General features: G+C 33.4%; 2 protein-coding genes and 2 long non-coding RNA genes across 28 annotated transcripts in view; 2 read left to right on the plus strand and 2 right to left on the minus strand.

The window, feature by feature from the left end:
* Nucleotides 1–12,500, minus strand: part of svopb (SV2 related protein b) — a 24,925-nt gene extending 12,425 nt beyond the window's left edge. Inside the window, exons 1-4 of the mRNA XM_087253625.1 lie at nucleotides 12,331–12,500; nucleotides 11,979–12,112; nucleotides 11,330–11,415; nucleotides 11,129–11,227 (exon numbers count right to left, since the gene is read on the minus strand). Coding sequence (XP_087109751.1) covers nucleotides 11,129–11,227; nucleotides 11,330–11,415; nucleotides 11,979–12,112; nucleotides 12,331–12,386 — 375 coding nt within the window. The 5' untranslated portion in view covers nucleotides 12,387–12,500. The remainder of the gene's footprint in view (nucleotides 1–11,128; nucleotides 11,228–11,329; nucleotides 11,416–11,978; nucleotides 12,113–12,330) is intronic.
* Nucleotides 1–21,977, plus strand: part of myo1hb (myosin IHb) — a 93,122-nt gene that overhangs the window by 41,584 nt on the left and 29,561 nt on the right. For 3 of the 17 annotated variants that reach the window (XM_087253619.1, XM_087253617.1, XM_087253618.1), the window contains 8 exons: nucleotides 12,869–12,912; nucleotides 13,144–13,271; nucleotides 15,599–15,768; nucleotides 15,866–15,961; nucleotides 16,223–16,320; nucleotides 16,432–16,520; nucleotides 18,827–19,005; nucleotides 19,623–19,929. The exons of 1 other annotated variant lie outside the window; for it this stretch is intronic. In XM_087253619.1, the coding sequence (XP_087109745.1) occupies nucleotides 15,619–15,768; nucleotides 15,866–15,961; nucleotides 16,223–16,320; nucleotides 16,432–16,520; nucleotides 18,827–19,005; nucleotides 19,623–19,763 (753 nt within the window). In that variant the 5' untranslated portion in view covers nucleotides 12,869–12,912; nucleotides 13,144–13,271; nucleotides 15,599–15,618 and the 3' untranslated portion in view covers nucleotides 19,764–19,929. Of the gene's footprint in view, nucleotides 1–12,868; nucleotides 13,008–13,143; nucleotides 13,272–13,360; nucleotides 15,375–15,559; nucleotides 15,769–15,865; nucleotides 15,962–16,222; nucleotides 16,321–16,431; nucleotides 16,521–18,826; nucleotides 19,006–19,622; nucleotides 19,930–20,281; nucleotides 20,550–21,558; nucleotides 21,689–21,977 lie in introns of those variants that run through there. 13 more of the 17 variants (XM_087253616.1, XM_087253613.1, XM_087253610.1 and 10 more) reach the window with 10 other exon arrangements.
* On the plus strand, nucleotides 1,146–3,918 carry LOC147844021 (uncharacterized). The gene is made up of 4 exons (XR_015491323.1): nucleotides 1,146–1,188; nucleotides 2,035–2,074; nucleotides 2,173–2,316; nucleotides 3,654–3,918. It is a non-coding gene; the product is annotated as an uncharacterized LOC147844021 (long non-coding RNA).
* Nucleotides 6,708–10,755, minus strand: LOC101885541 (uncharacterized). 9 transcript variants are annotated; one of them, XR_015491329.1, is made up of 9 exons: nucleotides 10,510–10,755; nucleotides 10,083–10,142; nucleotides 9,193–9,344; nucleotides 8,723–8,774; nucleotides 7,702–7,886; nucleotides 7,509–7,616; nucleotides 7,376–7,435; nucleotides 7,110–7,284; nucleotides 6,708–7,013 (listed from the first exon to the last, which is right to left on the minus strand). It is a non-coding gene; the product is annotated as an uncharacterized LOC101885541 (long non-coding RNA). The 9 variants fall into 9 exon arrangements; XR_015491328.1 differs by having other exon boundaries at nucleotides 10,467–10,755; XR_015491330.1 differs by lacking the exon at nucleotides 10,510–10,755 and having other exon boundaries at nucleotides 7,702–7,804; nucleotides 10,083–10,118.

Here is a 21,977-nt window from a genome sequence, read left to right on the forward strand (position 1 = left end):
CATGGGTATATTTTTAGTAATTTACCAATTTTCTATTGTTTTATGTCAAAAATCTAGAATAGATTCTTTGGAATATTAGGTAAGTTATTTACAGATGTATTTACAGCATTTGTCCATTAGTAATATGCTAAAGTCTTCATTTGGGCAACCTTAAAGGTGATTTTCTCCATTTTTTGGATTTTTCTGAACTCTCAGGTTCCAAATGTTCAAACAAACGAATCATAACCAAATATTATTCAATTCTAACAATCTATGCATAAATGGAGATCATATTTATTCAGATTTCTAAAATGTTACACTTATGTCCAGGGTGACATATAAAATATTTTTAAACCCAATACTGTATCATATTTTTTAAATAAAATGTAGATATTTAAAGGGATAGTTCACCAGAATGATTAGACAAATTATTTACTTAACCTCACAACACATTCTCACTCCCAACTCGTCATATACTGACGCTTGGTCAGGAACCCTCGGCGTCAGTTATTGACGCACAGGGTACCCCTTTAGCGTCATATTTAGACGTGCAGGGATTCCCTATAGAATCTGTGCATGAGCCTGAGGCGTCATATGGAGACGCTGGAGGCTCGTATAATTACCAATAGATGTCAACGCAATTTTTAAAACCTGATTTACGCCTATTATCTTAGTTTTATTATTTTAAAAATATGTAATTTTTATTTTGTTCATGAAAAGCGTCTGTAAACGGGGTCGAAACTACTGTATGAATAAACTTCGGCCCACGTGACATCCCTTCACGGTGAGTTTAACGCCGCTCTGCTATTGGTCAAACTGCATCAGCGGTGAGTTCTCAGATGAGTTCAACTGTCAACATTAAATATTACGTTAATGCTGCATAATATATTTTTATTGGAGATTAGTTGGTGTTTATAAATATGTTATCATTTACTTTATATTTAATGAGTGAAAATATATTCGGTTGTCCAGTTTAGGGTAACTATGCCTAATAAAACTTTGATTCATTCATATTATTTTTTAATTTTTTACTTTAAAAAAATATTAAATTTCAAGTACTAAGTTTAAAAATGTTTTCGGCTGATATTTTTCATTTTAAATTATTTATTAAAGTTGGAGTCATTGTATGTGGCGATCTATTTTTTACAGTCTATGCTCGCTATCCCAAGGTTCATTGCGATCCCAAGGTTCACTGCGGTTTTCCACAAGGTAAGTAAAAAGTAAACAAATAAACACGATTTGTTGATAAAGCATGTACTGTGAACTAGCGACGTTATCTAATTACATCAAGTTCATTTATTAAAAACATATTTTTCTCACATATAACGTTGGTCATGCATTAGAACAATATATACATTTTAAGATAAGGAACAGTGTAACCAGATTGTTGTTTTCCACAATAGAATTCGTGCAAAATCTATATATAATATGCAATATGCAACTCTAATAATACAAATGTATTCGTAATTGTTTCAATATTAAAGAACATCAAGTGTTTCCAAAGGCTTATTGTAAAAACAATTATTTTCCATGCCTTAAAACACACACACACACACACACACACACACACACACACACACACACATATATATATATATATATATATATATATATATATATATATATATATATAGCATAACAAAAGCTCAAGTATAACTTAAGCTGATGTGTCACACAATGAATATCATACACTATTACCAGTACAATTTGGCCTTTACCAATTTATTTAATAAAAGAAAGAATCTATCATCTCTAAATTGGGGTAAAGAGGCACAACAAGCTGTCTTCTTTTCAAATATTATGTCAGTCAGGATGGTAATGGTAAAATTCAAGGATTACCTTGCACCTTCTCAGAAATTTACCATTGATCAAATGTATTACAAGTGGCTGGATTGTTTTTAACACAAGCAACGTTTTTTTAAATCATTATCTTAAACAGATTAAGGCTCATTTTGGACTACATTAACATTACTTTACAACTGCTTAATGCAGTACTGATGTATCTAGTAGTTTAGTGGGTTTAACTAATGTCACATCTGTTTTTATTCATTTCAGATGCAGAAACTTTTGACATATGAATTCATCTTGACTAAGGGTAATGTTTTTGTTCAGAATTAATCATTATTTAAAATCATTGTATTTTCTTTGTTATTATGTACAGATTTTAAAAGAATGTACTTTCTTTTAATAAAGAACTCTTCACAGCACTGCAGCTAAACAGTCACAACCTCACAGAGCTGCACAACTGCCCCACTCAGATCAGTGTTGAAGCTGGAACCTCATCTTGTGTACAGCAAAGGCAGAGCTGAAAATTCACTGTTTGTCTTGTATTGTGTGGTAAGTCATAGTTTTATTAATTTTTTTATTTTATTGCAACACTAAGTAGTCCATTCTGTGGCCAATATGATATAAAGGGCCTAAAATGGGACTGATGTGATCATTGTTTTGATTTCTAGATAAGTACTCATGGGGCTACACATGCAGCTGAAGTTAGCTTCATTGAGTAGGACATTTCTTTCAGTATACTCTTAAAGAGATTCACCCAAAAATGAAGATTCTGTCATTATTGACTCATCCTTCACTTGTTCCAAATATGTCTGACTTGCTTACTTCAGTTAAACACAAAAAAATTATATTTTAAAGAAAGATGAAAACCTGCAAACATTAACTTCCATAGTATTTGTTTTTTCCTACTATGTATGTCAATGTTTTCAGCTTTCCAGCTTTCTTCAAAAAACTTCCTTCATGTTCAACACAAAGTAACTTGGAAGTTTTTAAAAAAGGTTTACAACCACTTAAAGGAGAGTAAATAGTGAACTATTCCTTTAACCCAATCTAGTTGACTTTACTAGAAAATTGTATAGAAACCCAGTGCCTTAAACCCCTTACATTTTATACAAGGTACAACTTAACAGCCATACTTGAATTAAAATATTACTGTAAGTTCAAGAAGATTGTAAAGGTTCTAGGTTAATTTAAAGTGGGCTGTTTAGTTTCACCTTGTGTAAAAACATAAAGGATTTAAGGCAACATGTTTCGATGCAGTTTTCTAATAAAGTCAACTAGTTTGGGTTAAGAGTGTAATGGGTTACAGTAATAGCAGTGAATCATGCAGGCATAAAATAAATGTTTAGCCATGTAAAGCAATAAGCTTGTTATAATTTAGAAATATTTTTAGGGTGGAGCACAGTATGCTGTTGTAGTTTTCATATAATTGATGAGTCAAACATGAGATGTGTTTTAAATTGCAAGACGTGAATTAACAATATGTTCATCAAGATTCAAATCTTGCATCTTATATTTTTTAAGGTTTTGGCCCAATAATACCCATATTCTGCTATTTAAAAAATCATGCTGGAATTTGTGTCAGCATTCCCTTCAATGAAAACTACAACAGTGGACATCAGTGGTGATAAAAATGTATGAGAAGGATAAGGGTGTTCATAATGAGAAGTGCAGTCACTATCCTGATCTCTGAGTTTGTAGAACTGACAGATCTGCTTGGAATAAATGGAAACATGCTGGAAATGTTTAACCTATTATACAGTTAATTCAAGAGTGCCAGGTTTAATGACACTTTACATATATAAATAAATATCACTGAACTTTCTAAATGAAACCTAACACTCATTCTTTGTTCAGTAATGATGTTGTGCACTTCTAATACTTTACAGTGGCAAAACCTGGAATAACACATGGGAGCCCTCCAGGAATTCCTGACACTTTACGCCCAAGTCTCCTCATGCTAACCGGATTGCAATATGACAGTCTAGTCAGCATAAACACCTGGACTCACCAAGCACACTTTGGTTCTCAGTGTTTTGTAAAAATAGTTTTTGCTATTCTTCAGTAAATACTTGAATATGTTTTGAACTTATTCTACTTTTGATGTTTAAGTTCAGAAAGTTGTTATTATAAACATAATTTGCATTTGTCATGAACTTGACTTCTTGTTGTTGTGAAAGCTGTTTATTATGATGGCATTTCCAAAGGCATCATTTGAAAAGATTTTTTGCAGTGCAGTTTTACTTGAACTTGACATACCAGATGTATGACATGAATAAATATCACAAAATAAATATAATAATAATAATAATACAAAATATACATTTCCTTCAATTATAATTGTTTTTAATCATTTATATATGTATGGTAATATATTATTGCATTAAAAACTTATAAAATATATATTTTTGGTTAAAATATATATTTTTGCATTTTTGTGTGATTTTTATTATTTATTTTTATTTGTGGCATTATAAATAAATTATAAATGTTTCATTAAAAATGTATTGTGTTTATTTGCATACTCATTTACAATGAACTACTATTTATACTATTTAATGGGCACTATATTTGTCATTTAAGTTTGACATATATTTATATTTGTATACCTACATGATGCAGGGTTTAGTTACAGCAAATGCTTGAAATGTTTTCAAACATTAAGCTTTTTTATTATTTTATTATTCGTTTCAAATTAAGTATACTGCCTATGATCTGGTTTTACTATGATCATTTTGCACATCAGGTTACCCCCACAAAGTAATCTCACGGTAAATATACATTTGTATTTTTAATAAGACAATAAATAACATGTAATATTAATACACATTTTGATATTTAAGTTATGTTATAAGGTTATAATCAACCTTCAGCCGGAAGATTACCAAATAGAGACAAAGTGTGACGTAGATTGCGACGTTGTGATTGGACTATAACTTCAAAGCCAAATTAAAAGATCCTTCGTGTTGCTAACTATGTTTTGCTAACTTTGCCACTTTACTAACAGTGTCCTTTATCAATGAGTTATCGCTGTGTTTTAAATAGTTAACGATTAACCAAGATCGTAACCCTAAACTTAACCCTAACTACACCTTTCAAGGAACTACAATTTGTAGCGCCATGTCTTTCCCCTCCCATCTATACAGCGACAAAGGATTGTGGGTAATGTAGTTTAAAGCCTTTTTGTAATAAAATGGAACAGATACAAATTTTAATGAACTAAAGACTATCTGAATAAGGTAATTGTGCATATATTTATGACATATATGAAAGCCAGGCATAAATTTGTTATTTTACAATGAGTATTTTTTAAACAGCTTTTATTGACTTGATCAGTATATATCAGACTATTATATCCAACATTATTTATTGAACATAGCATAGGTAATAGTCTTGCTGATATTCTCTCACTCATTTCTCGTTTGAAATGAATGTGAATACTTTTTCCTTTTCTACGGGGCTCTACTCATCCCCTTTGAGTAAAAGGGCAGTTAACCTATGTAGATGTATTATCTTCAACATGGACAAGAAATTGTATTGTCACATGTACAGTTGTGGTAAAAAAAAAAAAGTTGTAAAAATAAGCTAAACATTAGTATCCTCTTTAATCACAAGTTATTAGCAATAGTGATCTATGTTCATCACAAATATTATGAGTTCAGAATAATATGTGTGGATGTAATTCTGTAAGTGTGTTTCATTAATGGTCATCATGTGATGTTTAATTGTTTTCACTTTATTTGAAATATGGATAAAAGCTCTTTTAAAATATGTAAATGTTTATAAATAAAACCTTTTTAAAGACATGTATTTGTTTAAAAACCACTCTTTATCTGATTATTTTTACTTACTAAATCTTCAACTGTTTGTGTAACAGTATGATTTGATGACAATGGATGAACTTGTGTTTAATAATGATTCCACATAATGTCTTTGTCCTGCATGTGGGTTAATTTGTTAATTATTTTCTTTATGATCAAATGATTGTAAGATTTGCTGCATTGTAAGAATCATGAAAATATTGAGAAATGAGGTAACAATGATGAAAAGATATCCTTTCAAATGCTGCGAATAGTTCAAACCTCCAAATGATTAAAAATACATAGCCATTAACCAACAAAATAAAAATGCAAACATTTAAATTATCTAAACTAGAAGTAAAATAGTTCTGTGCTGTATTTATAAGTTACTGTGTAGTTCTATGTCTACCAAAAATACATATTTCAATACATATTTTATTTTCATTCATTCATTTTCTTTTTGGCTTAGTACCTTTATTAACCAGGGGTCGCCACAGTGCTATGAACCGCCAACTTTTCCAGCATGTTTTTATGCAGCAGATGCTCTTCCAGCCGCAATCCATCTCTTGGAAAATATTTTATTTTTTATCTTGCATTCAATAAAACATTATACAAAGTTAATTTTTATTTTCAGAATAACAACCGTCGCACTGTTATCTCACAACAAGTGCAGCAGTTTTTTGTTAGACATTCTAACAAATTAATACAAATGTTTCAAAGTAAGGACAAAAATAAAAGGAGATTAATTTTTTTTTTTTTTTTAGAAAAATCCATGAGGACCAAATGGATCCATCAGATCTTTGATGTAAATCATAGGTTAATTTTTCCAGAGGTAGAAGTCTGGTTGCCTGACTCAGCCACATATTGACTGGAGGTATCTGAGCAGTTGACCATAATAATGTACATTTTTTGCCCAAGTATATGCAAAAATTAAATTTATCATAAAAATGTATCATAAAATTAATATTTTAAAAGCTCTTAATGTCACTTAATGTAATAATTTTATTTTAATATAGAGTTCCTTAAATCGTTATATGTTGTAAGCAGTTAGGCATACAATAATGCTCTTAATTTACAACACTGATTGATTTTAGAGGAATGCTTACATACTGTACATATCTATGTATTTAAAAAAAAAGACAATTTGGTTATAGATGACAATTTTATTTAATTTTTTACAGATTTTATTACATGCTTTAGATTCAGGGTTGAGGTCATCCTCTTCTGGATTACAGTAAAAGAACATCCACAGTCAATGTCATACTCATCAGCTGGAGCTTTATTTAAAAAAAATCTATGTTCTCTGCTCCAGCCAAAACTTGCAGGTACCTTGCAGGTCTCTAGATTGCACCATCGTATTGTTGTTTATTTCTCAGTTATTTTGTTGCTTTTTGAGAATGATGATCCATAGACCTTTTAACCCCTCTTCGTTAAGGGCACATGTCGAATCTTAAAAAAAGAACACAACAACATAAAAATATATTAATATTCTTTGGACTGGGTAACCTTATGCTTATGTCTGTGCCAAAAAATACAAATACATACCAGTACATTTCAGTAGCAAACAAGCAAGAAAGTTCTTTGAAAGAACCAGGATGAGTTGAAAGGTATTTATAGTGGTTGAACATCTCTGCCACAAGAATCCACTGCTTCTCCTGAAGAATCCTGACCAGCAGGATGATGTTGAACACCCTCCTCTTTGTTGCTGGGTCAGCAGAGTCTGAAATATATTTATGAAAAGAAAGTTGTATAACAAGGATTATACGTCAACTTTTAAAGAATCAACACTGACAGAAGTCTAGTGTCCATACCATGCAATATGACAAAGACATCCATATCACTTCTGTTTTTTGTTGTCTTTGCTTCTGCTACTGAAAAAAAAATGACAGTAATAGTAACACAATTTTTCATGACTACATGTAATATTAATAAGAATTTCCTCACCCTCTGCCCACTCCTCTACATCACAGACCAAAGTCTTCCAATTGGTTTCCAGTCACTGCCAGTTTCATGGATTCTGTTTTGCAACTTGCTTTGTAGAGCTGTTGCGGTCTACAGTGATAAGCAATCAAAAAATCACAATACTATTCAAATAGGTTACTGAACAACTAAAACAAATTCAACTGGATATTGTTACCTTCTGATATCAACAGGTCAGCGAGATGGCCAAATTGTTGAATATCTGCTAATTCCAGCACATGACCATGAGAGTTACAGTAGCATGTCTGGTCACTGCAATCCTATAGAAGAAATATTGCACTGTTCAACCTCCTTCCCAAAAGTAAAACCAGGCATATCCTGGTATGCCTCACTCCATTTCACCTGGTTAACATATACAAACAAACAAACAAACAAACAAACAAACAAACAAACAAACAAACAAATAAATAAATAAGTAAACCAATAAGTTTTGGCATTTACTTGTAGATCAGTTTAAGACAATCACATAGTTCATCTATCTCAGATATAAACTCATGTGATTAGGCATGAAACACACTAAAATCATGGGCTTAAAGATGGTGCTGAAACTTTGGACAGCTTTTTGCAACTCTTTGGAGGTAGTGTCATTAGTTGATGTAGTCCACAAATCTTCCTGTCAATTCTTAATCCTTAGCTGTAAATAAACCTTCAAAAATGCCAGTGTTTGAAAAAGGAATGAAACAGTACAGAACAAGTGCATAACAGTTTATATCTTCTAATCTAATTTTCTTAGGTGAACATCACAGAGCTGTTTTCTTGTTAATTTAGTTTCAACACATACAGTTTAAAGTACCTCGTGCATTCTTGAAATGGTTATGCTTATGGTTCATATCTACTTAAATTGGCAGTATATCTAGTGTGAAAGCAGAACAGATGAAGGGCTCTTCCTTGCAAATACTATCCACCTTGTATTGCACAGACTCCCACTCAAGAATATCTCAGAAAAATGTCTGCTGAGATCTTAGCAGTCCATTAAAAATAATTATACCAACATATTTTCCACCAATGGAAAGAATATAAAAATACTTTAGGATATATTAATACTTGCATGACCAAATCTGAGATAAAAAGGCCATCAGTATGCCTTAGTTTAAATAAAACCAAAATTTTACTCTAGCCCACTGTCACCTAGGTCTACAGATACAGGAACTAATGGAAACAATGAAGTACACACTGACAGTCACTGGAGCAAGGCCCTCTCACAGTTGGGAAGATTGGAGTTCCTATGAGCTGTACCAGATAAAAACAACAAAAAAAATGTACATTTATAACATTTCTAACTTATCCTAAGACTAGTAGACAAGCAGCATAAGCAGTTCTAATTTCCTAAACCCCAATGTGGGCAGTTGATGGCCTATAAGGTGTCATAAAATCAGACAAAACAAAATACTTTCTGAAAAAGAAAAAAAATGGTTGGCCACTATCAACACCCAGAACAATTAGTTTTAAACAGTTAGGCCACAATATTTTGTGAGCTTATGCTGTAGTTTTTTAATGTTTGTCATAAACAATAGTAATAGTAAAACTAATGCGTTTCTTTCTGTTATTACAATAGTAGTGAAAGAATAAATGCATTTTATCTCATACAATCACATATGCCTAAACAATGTAGATATTTAATATACATGGAATGAAAAACTTCACTAACCCTTGACTGATTCCAGAGTGGTCTTGGCCTTCCTTACATGGTGGGGCTTTCTGCAGATCACCAAGTTGTCATCAAAACTTGAGCTTATAATTGAGATCTTGATGATAAATCTGAGTATTGAGGAATCACTCATGGTGATAGGCAGAAACAGGCTGAAAGACACAAGAATTAATCAAACAAATATAAATGTGTTAACAGAGATAGAGAGAGAGACAAGTGCAATTTAACATATAAACATGGGTAAAGTGATTTTACTTTTTGCTTATTAGAAAACAAAATTGGATTTTTAAAGAAATCTAAAGAACCTGAAAAGAGCAAAGAAAAAATATTCATATCTGAACAGTGAACACCTTATAATGTACACCTGTATATATATATATATATATATATATATATATATATATATATATATATATATATATATATATATATATATATATATGTGTGTGTGTGTGTGTGTGTGTGTGTGGTAGATTAAGCTATTTTTTTGTTTAGTTTTGTGTTGTACAATGAATAAAATGTGCTCAGACGGGCAAAATTTCTGCCTTTTTCCTTTAAAGGCATGGAAAATAATTGTTTTTACAATAAACCTTTGGAAACACTTGATGTTCTTTAATATTGAAACAATTACGAATACATTTGTATTATTAGAGTTGCATATTGCATATTATATATAGATTTTGCACGAATTCTATTGTGGAAAACAACAATCTGGTTACACTGTTCCTTATCTTAAAATGTATAACTTATATTGTTCTAATGCATGACCAACGTTATATGTGAGAAAAATATGTTTTTAATAAATGAACTTGATGTAATTAGATAACGTTGCTAGTTCACAGTACATGCTTTATCAACAAATCGTGTTTATTTGTTTACTTTTTACTTACCTTGTGGAAAACCGCAGTGAACCTTGGGATCGCAATGAACCTTGGGATAGCGAGCATAGACTGTAAAAAATAGATCGCCACATACAATGACTCCAACTTTAATAAATAATTTAAAATGAAAAATATCAGCCGAAAACATTTTTAAACTTAGTACTTGAAATTTAATATTTTTTTTAAAGTAAAAAAATAATAAATAATATGAATGAATCAAAGTTTTATTAGGCATAGTTACCCTAAACTGGACAACCGAATATATTTTCACTCATTAAATATAAAGTAAATGATAACATATTTATAAACACCAACTAATCTCCAATAAAAAATATATTATGCAGCATTAACGTAATATTTAATGTTGACAGTTGAACTCATCTGAGAACTCACCGCTGATGCAGTTTGACCAATAGCAGAGCGGCGTTAAACTCACCGTGAAGGGATGTCACGTGGGCCGAAGTTTATTCATACAGTAGTTTCGACCCCGTTTACAGACGCTTTTCATAAACAAAATAAAAATTACATATTTTTAAAATAAGAAAACTGTGATAATAGGCGTAAATCAGGTTTTAAAAAGTTTGTTGACATCTATTGGTAATTATACGAGCCTCCAGCGTCTCCCTATGACGCCTCAGGCTCAGGCACAGATTCTATAGGGAATCCCTGCACGTCTAAATATGACGCTAAAGGGGTACCCTGTGCGTCAATAACTGACGCCGAGGGTTCCTGACCAAGCGTCAGTATATGACGAGTTGGGAGTGAGAACGTGTTGAACCTCAAGTGTTCCCAAACCCTTATGAGCTTCTGTTGAACCCAAATGAAGATACTTTGAAGAAAGCTGGAAACCTATAACCATTTACTTCCGAAATAAAGAATACTTTGGAAGTCATTGATTGCAGTTTTTCAGCTTTCTTCAAACTATCTTGTTTATCAAAAATAAAGAAAATGTATTAGTTTTGAAACTAAGCGTGACTAAATTATGACAGAATTAGCATTTTTTGGGGAGAACTGTTCCTTTAACAGTGTTAATGCGCATCAGTGAATGAACTGACCACTACTATGAAAGCCACTTTCCAGCTCAGAAGCCTCCATTCACAGTGCAGTTGAGGAGAAAGAACACTTAGGAGCACCATTTCCATAGCATCCACCATCTTTACACACACAAGAGGTTTTGGAACGATCAGATAAAAAGCTTTAAGTAAATGGATTGAACTCAACAAACTGAAGTTTGAAATTATTCATTTTTTCCTCACCCATGCGATTCCAGTTAACATAGTGAGCTTCCACTGAAATCTTCCAAAACCAATAGCCTCAACTGCTTCCTCAACAGTGAAGATTTCTGAGGACAAACACATATCTCATGAAAAGATATTGCTTATACTTCAAAAAAAAAAAAAAAAAAAAAACAGATACACCTTTTTTTTAGCTGTTTTCTCAAAGGAACACTCATCTTTTTGTGAAAATAGACTTCTAGAGTTAAACCATCCGGGTCTAGCGTGATCTTAGCTTAGCATAGATCATTGAATCGAATTAGACCATTAGCAAAGCATCTCACTTAAAAATGACCAAGAGATCATTTTCCTTTTTACAGCTTGACTCTTATGCAGTTAGATTGTGTACTGTTAAAAATTAAAAGCACTGTGTATTATTATTGAGCCTGCTGAGCTCTGGTATGGTACCAAATGAAAGCATAATTCCTAGGCATATTGAACAGGAAAATCGACTGAATGCAATCAAAATGGAAAAACTCAACAGCTGAAAAACTCTCAACTCCTTTAAGACGGAGCCGCGAACTAATATTTAGGCTTTAGGTTTCAGGCTTGGGTTTAAACTTATGGAACTGAGAAAGGTTTTGACCTGTCCATTTATCCTCAAATATAAAAGTCTAATAGAGATGCCAACCTGAGATTCCAGAGCCTCTGGTCTTTCTGTCTCCAAAATCCTCTTGCTCCAGATCAGCACAAGCTCCTTCATCGTGAGGCTCATTATTTTCAGATTTAAGGATGCTTTTGTCATTTTTCTGAAATTTCTCAAGACTAAACAAAAATGTAGATTTTAGTATGTTTTTCAAAACACTATGCAAAATCTGATACAATCTTTTTTACTTAATATTGAGTAACTATTGTGGCCTTTTTAAAAACTATACAGCAATTTAATACAGTAAATTTTCAGGCCACGATTTTTATTTTTTAGCCAATGAAAATCTCTATGAAACAGTGAAAAAAATGAAAGGACAGATTTGAATCAGCATTACCTGACGTCTTTCCAGCGATTATAAGCCACTTGCACTGATCTTGTCAACCTACTCATTTCACCTGGTTTTAACTAAATACAACCAAGTAGGACATGCTCCTGGATAAACATCTGTGTTGATCCTGGAACAACATTTCAATCAGCCAATCAGACTTAGTTATGAATACAGTTTCAAATATGGGAATGATGTTCCAGAATCAACATAAATTTTAATTTAAGATTGCTCTGTGCCAAATCGCTTCTAGAACCTTGAACAGGTTTGACCAGTGTGCCACTCTTACATCAACTCTTCAGACTTGGTAAACTAAGTGAGGAGGTTTGCCTCAAGCACTCCTTCCTTTCTTGAGCAAATAACCCACATCACTGCATCATATTTCCTACAAACACCGCTAACAGGAACTGATCCAGATCAAAGTGATCTGTGAGATTCTTTGATCCAGTAGAAATTTTGTTACATATATAGTATGTATTACAGTAAGTATTATTGTATGTTACATTTGAAATGAAATCAAAATGTACTTTTCTTTTTTAATGTACAGGGCAGTGGAGATTACAAACAGGAAAGTGAGGGGAGCGGAGAGAGGTAAAGGACTGGCAAAGGACTAAGCTGGGAATCGAACTCAGGTCACCGTGAACACCTTGGTGCCATGTGTCGACCCACTAACCACTAGGCTTTTGGCACTGACCTTATTTTTTCTATGCATATAGTCGAGCTTGTTTTAAAGGATGTATCTGAAATTTTATCAAATATCATAATCTTTCCTCCTCACAAACTACTTTTCCCCACTACTTTTCTTTCCTTCTGGGCTTTTAGGAGGGGTTATCAGTGAGGGTCTCGTTTCTGCTCTGCCTTCATCCATTCATCAGTCTTCTTTCAGCCACAGCCATATCACCCTGCATCCCAAGAACGGTTACTCACTGGAGCTAAGTAGGCTGAGCCTGGTCAGTACCAGGATAGGAGACCAGATGAGAAAATTAGGTTGCTGTTGAAAGTGATGTTAGTGAGGCCAGCAGGGGGCACTCAACCTGTGGTCTGTGTGAGTCCTAATGCCCAAGTAAAAGTGAAGGGGATACTTTACTGTCAGTGGGTGCCGTCTTTCGGATGAGCCCGATTCGAAAGGTCCTGATTCTGTGTGGTCATTAGAAATCCTATAGCACTTCTCGTAGGAAGTAAGGGTGTAGCTCCAGTGTCCTGGCCAAATGCCCTCTCTGCCCATAACCATCATGGCCTCCCAATTATCCCCATCCACTGAATTGGCTCTATTACTGTCTCTCCACTCCACCAATAGCTGGTGTGTGGTGAGTAAACTGACACTGTTGTCCTGTGGCTGCCGTCGCATCATCCATGTGGATGCTACATACAGGTGGTGGTGCGGAAAGACCCCCCGCCATGCTTTGGGTGTATGGCCATACACAATAAATGCGGTATATTAGATATTTGCAATTCTCTGTTCGGAGGGTTACCAGCTAATTCTCTTAAGATTTTACAATACATCCAAAATTCTGCTGCATGTGTGTTGACGCATACATCGTCTCGGTCTCACGTCACTCCTATACTCCAACAGCTTCACTGGCTGCCCGTCAAGTCTCATATTGATTTTAAGACATTGATCTTAACATGTAAAGCGGTTCATGGTTCTGCTCCAGGTTACATTTGTGACCTGTTATCCATTTCTTCTGCCTCTCACTGTCTAAGCTCTGCCTCTGGTCCTACACTGTTTCAGCCTCCCTTCAAACTAAGCACCATGGGAGGTAGGGCGTCCTCTTTCCATGCTACCAAACTATGGAATGCTTTAACTACTAACATTAGGAATACTGGTTCATTGGACGGTTTTAAAAAGCTACTTAAAACTCATTTGCTTAGGACTGTTTTTAAATTGTGATATCTTTTATTCTTACTGTGTTTTTTACTGTATTTCGTTATTGTTTTACTGTGCTTTGTTGTTTTTACTTTCTTGTAAGGACTTTGGGTTTTAGAAAAAGGCGTTATAAATAAAATATAATATTAGTATTATTATTTAAGTACACACATTACATGACATTACATTTCTTTCTTTTTGTTAGCAACCCCCCACTTCCAGTTGGTTCTCAAAGAATGAAATTGTGCACAGTCCTACATTTTTTCTCATTTTAGGACCATTTCTAGTGGATGTACTTGACAATAGAGGAAAAAAGGACTTCCATTTTAACTTCCATTTCATGGCAGTTTTTAAGTCACACTGATCATCAACTCACTAACAGAAAGATCCATGAACCGATCCTTGTGTGTCAAATAAAAGAGACGTGCAAAATGTGTAGGGCGGGAGGGCCCGAGGAGTGGAATTGGAAACCACTGGTATAAACTTACAGGATTTTAGTGAAGGCATCCGCATCCTCTGTTGAACTAGGTAATGAGGAACATGCTTTGTTTGTCTAAGCGTTTTATTATAACAAATTTAATAAGAAAAAAATCTATCTACCCATCCATCCATCCATCCATCCATGCATCCATCCACCCATCCATCCATCTATCGAAGTCATCTGAGTAATTTATTTATTTGTTTCATTTTTATTGTTAAGACATAAAATACTGTTAGGGTTGTTGAACATTTGAAGTTCTAAAGCAGCAGTTTTCTTGATAAAGACGTGATAGAGCCATTAGAAACTGATTTGGAAATCACCTTATTTTAATATAGTCAGTTGTGAACTGAGGTGGGCCGGTCTGAGGCTTGAAACTCCAGGGCTGAAAAGGAGTCCCACTCCGGCCCTGCTCAGAATTCTTATTTTTAGATGAAATGATTATTTTCATTTAATTTTTTTTAACTAATAAAATGTTTATACAGTAAATATCACCAGATTTTTCATGGCTCTGCAAGGTTAACAGTTACAGTCATGGTTTAGAAAGCACACTGTAGGTTTAAAGTTTCACTTTCAGTTTTGCAAATGAAGAGTGGATGTGAATTTGCATGACATGGCAGAATAACGGTGAAGCAGCAGTTTTTGTGAAGGGGTCTCTGAGAAACAACAACACGCTCATTCAGAGCTTTTTTATGAACATGTCAGAAGGTAGGTTAAGCATTAATAAATTCGAAAAAACTGCATATATCTAACTATTTAGGTAATGTAAAAAAACGTTTATCCAAAAAATCTCTTGTATTTCCTGGTCCTTTACCGTGTTGTACACCTAATGCATTGATAATACTTTCAATTCATTTCAAAAACACTGCCACACAGGTGCAAGCTATTCTGATCATTTCTTGTTTTGATTCATTATGATGGACCCTCTAAAGAGCAAGCTAGTGGTGAGAGCATGCAGCTCAGTGAGGAGCAGCTGTGTCAGATAGAGAAGAACAGACGTGCTGCACTGCAAAGACTGGCCAGCCGAAACGTACCTGTGCCTGTTGGAGAAAGCTGGAGAAGACACATTGGGACTGAATTTGCAAAACCATATTTTACAAAAGTAAGTGATGCTACTCAGTATGAGACTTTAGCAAAATAGCAATGAGCAGGGGAAGTTAGAGAACAAGACTTTAACCTGTTGGTTCTTGTTTTTACAGCTCATGTCTTTTGTTACAATTGAGAGGAAATGTTCTACTGTTTATCCCAGCCTCGAGCAGGTGTTTTATTGGACAACTTTGTGCGCAATTGAAGATGTAAGCTCCCTAATGTGTGTAAAAGTATAGGTGGTTTTCTGTACACACTACTGATTGTATACCTGTACATACCTTGTCAATTTGTATATATGCATTCACTATTTACATCTATTTTTAAATATATTTATTATCTGTTTTTTTTTGTCCTGTCTCTTTCATTCTGTTGCACTAGAAGCTTTTTGTTGTGATAACAAATTTCTTGAATGTGCGAACACCTGGCAACAAAGCCCTTTCTGATTCTGATTGTATTTTGGTTGACAGGTAAAAGTTGTTATTCTCGGCCAAGACCCCTATCATCATCCAGGACAGGCCCATGGTTTGGCCTTCAGTGTGCTGAGGCCAAAATCACCTCCTCCCAGGTGCCACATGTGATCAGCTGAGCAAATGCTTATTTTCCTATCATCTACACACACAGAAAATAGATCAGATCACACAGTACATTTATAAATGTTCTGTTTTGTTTATTGCAGTTTGGAAAACATATTTATGGAGCTAAAAGAAGACATTGATGGATTCCAGCACCCAGGACATGGAGACCTCACAGAATGGGGTAAACAAGGTAATCTAAAAACATTTTTTAAATATCTGGTACCAGTCAGATTTATTTATTTATAATAGAATGCAAAATGTGCTCAGTAAACTGATCAAAATTGATTAGATCTGATTTCTAAATTATCATGTTACATTGAAGATTGTAGCAATGGCTTTTAAAGTTTCAGCTTTACAAAATTACACACACACACACACACACACATATATATATATATATATATATATATATATATATATATATATATATATACATACACTATAGATTTGAAATATTTTTACATAAGAAATTAGTTATTTATGAATTGTTACAACGTTTACCAACATTACCTTTCCTTTTTGTCATTGAAAAATGCTTACCAAGGAGACATTTGAATGGTAGTGTACAGCATGCCCTTTTGTGTTTCACTGAGAACTATTTTTTTACACATTTGTAATATTATCAAACTTTAGAACAGTAGTGCGTGAGCCTAAATGACTAAGACATCAAGAATTACAAGTGTTATTATAATCTGTTTTCTTGAAGGGTTAGTTTACCCAAAAATAAAAATGATGTTATTAATTATTAATTCTCATGTTGTTCCAAATCCCTGAGACCTTCGTTCATCATCGGAACACAAATTTAAATATTCTAAATTAAATATGAAAGCTCCCTCATGCTCCATAGACAACAACGCTCGTGACTCTTTCGAAGTACAAAAGTCCAAACACTAAAATACATCACCACAGTAGATGCTTTCAGTGGTTCGATTGAAATATTTTCATATTATTTTGAAATATATTTGTCTTTTCGAAATATATATTTTTATATGAAATATTTTCATTATATTTTTAAAAGACTTTTGTGCGCACATAAAACAAAAATAATTATTTAGTATAGGGTCAGTATAGGGTACATACTCAGGACAGCGATTCGCTCTTTATGCATATTGCACTTGGTGGCTCTCTTGACATAGCTCAGATGCCCTGTGCTTTGTTTCAAACAGAGGAAGTCACATGCAAACATCTTGGTTATACATCAGTGCACAGCACTTTCGTGAATGCACACCCTATACCAAGGGTGCCCAGACTTTTCGGTATAAAGGGACAAAAAACCAAATATCATTGAGAGCCATGGTCTGAAGGAGCAGCTTTTTCCCCAGAGCTGTAGCCTGTGCCACCCCTCCTCTTTGTACACATTAACAGTCACCCCCCTCCCTCCCTCACTCCCCCATCTTCCTGATGTTCTGCTGCTAATGCACAAAGACACTTTATGGATATTCATGTTTGCACTCATTTGCCACAATGTAAATACTGTGACTTATTACATTTAGTATATTTTATCTTACATCTTATATTTTTAGTATTATGTCTAATGTTTGTTTTATGTGACTTATTACATTTAGTATATTTTATCTTGCATCTTATATTTTAGTATTATGTCTATTGTTTGTTTTCTCTCTTTTTATATTGCTGCTGGTCTCTGTGAGTTACCAAACACATTTCGTTGTATAACTACAATGACAATAAAAGTTCTTTACTTCTTTACTTTACTGAAGATAAATATACTGAACCATTTTACATAAAAGTTGTCATGGGTAATTTTCTGATTTATTTCATAATATTAAAAAGAAAAAGAAAACGTGACATTGAATGTATTAACTAATGCAGAATAACTTATTAATTATAAATTATTGCAATAAAAAAGTAAACAAGTACATTTATTACACTTACATTGAATACACTAGTCAAGCCTTTGCCTTGATTCGCTCACCAAAGTCTCTGTATTGTTCTCCATCAGTCGGGTGACAATATATACATTCTAAACTAAATCTGATTAATTTACACCATTTGAATAGAACAATTTAATTTCAGTTGGCTGTTTTGTAGGTCATCGATAATACAAACAAAGAAAAGGTTACATTAAATTTGAAATGATAATCTCTAAATCATTCTCCCTTTCTTCTCAGATGGGATGGCATGCCAATTCAATGTTTGGGTATCTGTGCCATATTCTGACACTGAGGAGAAGAAGCTGTTGAATACAGTAATTTTTGTTTTATGTGCGCACAAAAGTATTTTGTAGCTTCATAATATTTTAATTGAACCACTGAAACCATATGACCTGTTTTTGGGATTTTATTTTGAACTAGTCCTGTTAAAGGAGGATGAGGGAGCTCTCAGATTTCATCTAAAATATCTTAATTTGCACTCTGAAGATGAACAAAGTTCTCAGGGGTTTGAAACGACATGAGGGTGAGTTAATTTATAACAGATTTTTCATTTATGGGTAAACTGATCTATTAAGTTGATTGTGAATTTGGTTCCCATGGTCAGGTGTATTGCTGCTAAATTCTGTGCTGACAGTGAGGGCTCATCAACCCACCTCTCATGAAGGTCGAGGCTGGGAGATCTTCACAGATGCTGTGGTCCTGTGGCTTAGCAGGAACCTCAAAGGCCTGGTCTTCCTGCTTTGGGGTTCATATGCTCAGAAAAAAGGCAGAGTCATTGACAGGGTAAAGGAGCAGAAGTATAACATGCTAACATACAATGCTCAGCATAATTGAGTACACCTTATTTTGATAATTAATGTTTTGATCCATATTTTAGTGAATAAAGGCAATTTATTTTTGGTGCATTTAAACATAACAGACTTATTTAACAGATATATTTATTAAAATAATATTTTAGTCACCAAACATATTTAAAGTATATATTAAAAATAATTCAATTAAATTCAAGCAAACTATTGCAAACTACAAAATTACAACCAAATTATTCATTTTATTAAATTTTTTAGCTTCTCTTGATTTTTCCTTTTTTTTTTTTAATTTGTATTTAATATTTTTCTATGACATGTAATTTTGGGTGTACAAGTTTTTGGACTGTTATCGTTTGTTATTGTATTAGATAAGCTCCAGATTTGGCTTCAGTACTGACTAATCCGATGTATATGCACTAATATAATATTGTAGAGCTTCCTATTAAAAATATGAATTTAAAAGAGAGATTTGTGAGGAGTGTACTTATATATGCTGAGCACTGTATTTATCAAGAATTTACTCATTTTAACTAATATAAAAGTATACACATTTAGAGATTAACTTTTTTCTCATTTCTGTTTCTCCCCCAGAAACGTCATCATGTTCTTGAGACTTCACATCCATCACCGTACTCTGTACATTTAGGCTTTTCTGGATGTAGGCACTTTTCTAAAGCGAATATGTTACTAAAAGCATCAGGAAAGAAGCCAGTTGAATGGACAGCTCTATGAAGTAATATGCAGTTTGTTCTTTAAAATCCTTTTTTTGTTGTTGTTAAACATATCACAGCTGCATACAGCTGCAACTAGGTTGACATTGTGATCATCTTGACGTACTAAAACAATTACATAACTATATAAACACAATTAATAAATGTATTTACTGTACTTTGTCAAATTGGGCATACGACCTGTAATTCCATGCACTCACCTGTAGGTAAAATGCTATTTTGATAAAAAAAGAGAGTTTAAAGAGAATTTAAAATGTATTTGTGGAAAGATAGAAGTTTAGTGAAACATGTTATAAAACACAACCCTCAAATACTGTCTTTTTCATGCACAACCTCATTAGCATTTCCATAAATAGATTTTAATTGACAGTTCAATACTGTTTTTTAACTACATCAAATTTTGCACAAAAAAAAAAAATTGAAATGTATATTTAGATCACAACACTGTGTAGTCCGCCTTGAGCATTTGGGAACGAGGCCAGTCTCACATTATAAAAAAGAAAAAAGCAAAGAAAAATAGGACACTACGACAGCCCATGCAGGGCATGTTTCATAGCGGGATGTCCATAAATCCAGGTGATGCAGCCATAATAAGCAGTGTCCCACTTCAACTCTTCCTGGACCTTTTTTTCTCTTCCACTGGCCACCAGAACACATACAGTACACCACTGCTCTCTGCACCACTGGCACTACTCCATTCCCTCACGAGACTCTCAACTGCAACAAACCCAACTGGACTCGTATTTTGTTTTATTTTCATTAAAACATGTACTGCCTGAACTCTAAGGTAAGTCCTACTTAACAACTATTCACTGTATCGTATGTAGCCAGAGAGCTTATTTCTTGGCAATGGACTTTTGACCTTAACCTAAATTCAATGATATATAGAAATTGTATTACTGTGTGGTGCACATATGTTTAAACTTCCCACATATGTGCTTTTTCTAATGTTGTGCAGGGAATATGATCTTTGGCAGCTACCATCATGGTCATTTTAATCTCTTTGTATTTAAAGAGGGTTGTGTTTAGTTACAAGAAAGCATCGGTTTCAGTACAGTAACAACAAACCTATCAATTAGGTCAAAGGTGGTTGAAGACACTAACTAGTGTTATAAATATTAATATGGCCATCTTGTGCTCCTGTGGAATTTTCGATTTATGAATTCCATAAATCATTTTACATCCATCCCATAATTCACCTGTGTGCCTGGTTGATTTGTTAATTGCAAGGCATAAAATACTATAGTTATTTGAAGTGAACCATACTTTAGTAAAAGTAATGTAATTAATCTTTTTGTGGTAATTCTATAGTTGCTGTGAAGCAATAGAACTGCTACAGTAATATAAACAAATTACCCAATACTGTAGTGATTTTCAAACAATGGGGTATTTTATACTACACCACAGACAGTTTAATGTAGTAAAAACTAAAGTATACTACAGTTTATCTGTTCACTATAGTTAATTCTACAATATGCAATGCCATTCATTAATAAAAAAGTTGTCAATAGGCCCACTATAATATATAAAGTATAACACACAGATATACACATACACTTTAGTCCAAAACCACTAACGTTAGTATGGCATATTTACTATAAATTATTATAGTTTTATTTTCGTGTGGGTAAACTATTAGTCGAATAGACATTGTAGAATGGTTACTTTACCTTTTATTGTTGTCTCTTTGAAATTATTTGACAATTCTAAGTAAAAATCGGAACTAACAACTGACTAAATATTTGCTTCAAATCTTCCAAACGCAGTAAAATTAGTTGAACCAATGACGTGAGTTTGGGGGCGGGACAATCATTTGGTCTGACCAATGACACAAGATGTGTCAAATAGATAAAAGGAAACTTAAGCTACTTGAGTTATCTTGTTAATTTGGTACAAAGAGCAGGGAAGCATAGATGATGACACTTCGTAAGTAAATATGGTTTTGCTTGGTTTATGGTAAACATCACACGTTTGTAGAAAGTCTGATGGGTATAATCATTATTAGGCTAACTTTTCATTTGATTTTTTGCGTCATCGCGCAATTCTGAAAAAGCGTGTCTCGTGTGAAATTAGGTTCTCAAGTTCTTATAAATAATATTGTCATAACAATGACTTTCCCACCAGTTGAATGAAATCAGTATTGTTTATGTCGTAATACATTCACTGTAATAAAGTCCACAAAACTCCATATCTGTCCGATTGTAAAACAAATTAA

This window comes from Danio rerio, chromosome 5 (genome assembly GCF_052040795.2).
Source record: "Danio rerio strain M-AB ecotype USA chromosome 5, GRCz13ab, whole genome shotgun sequence".
In the NCBI taxonomy this organism is placed as follows: Eukaryota; Metazoa; Chordata; class Actinopteri; order Cypriniformes; family Danionidae; genus Danio; species Danio rerio.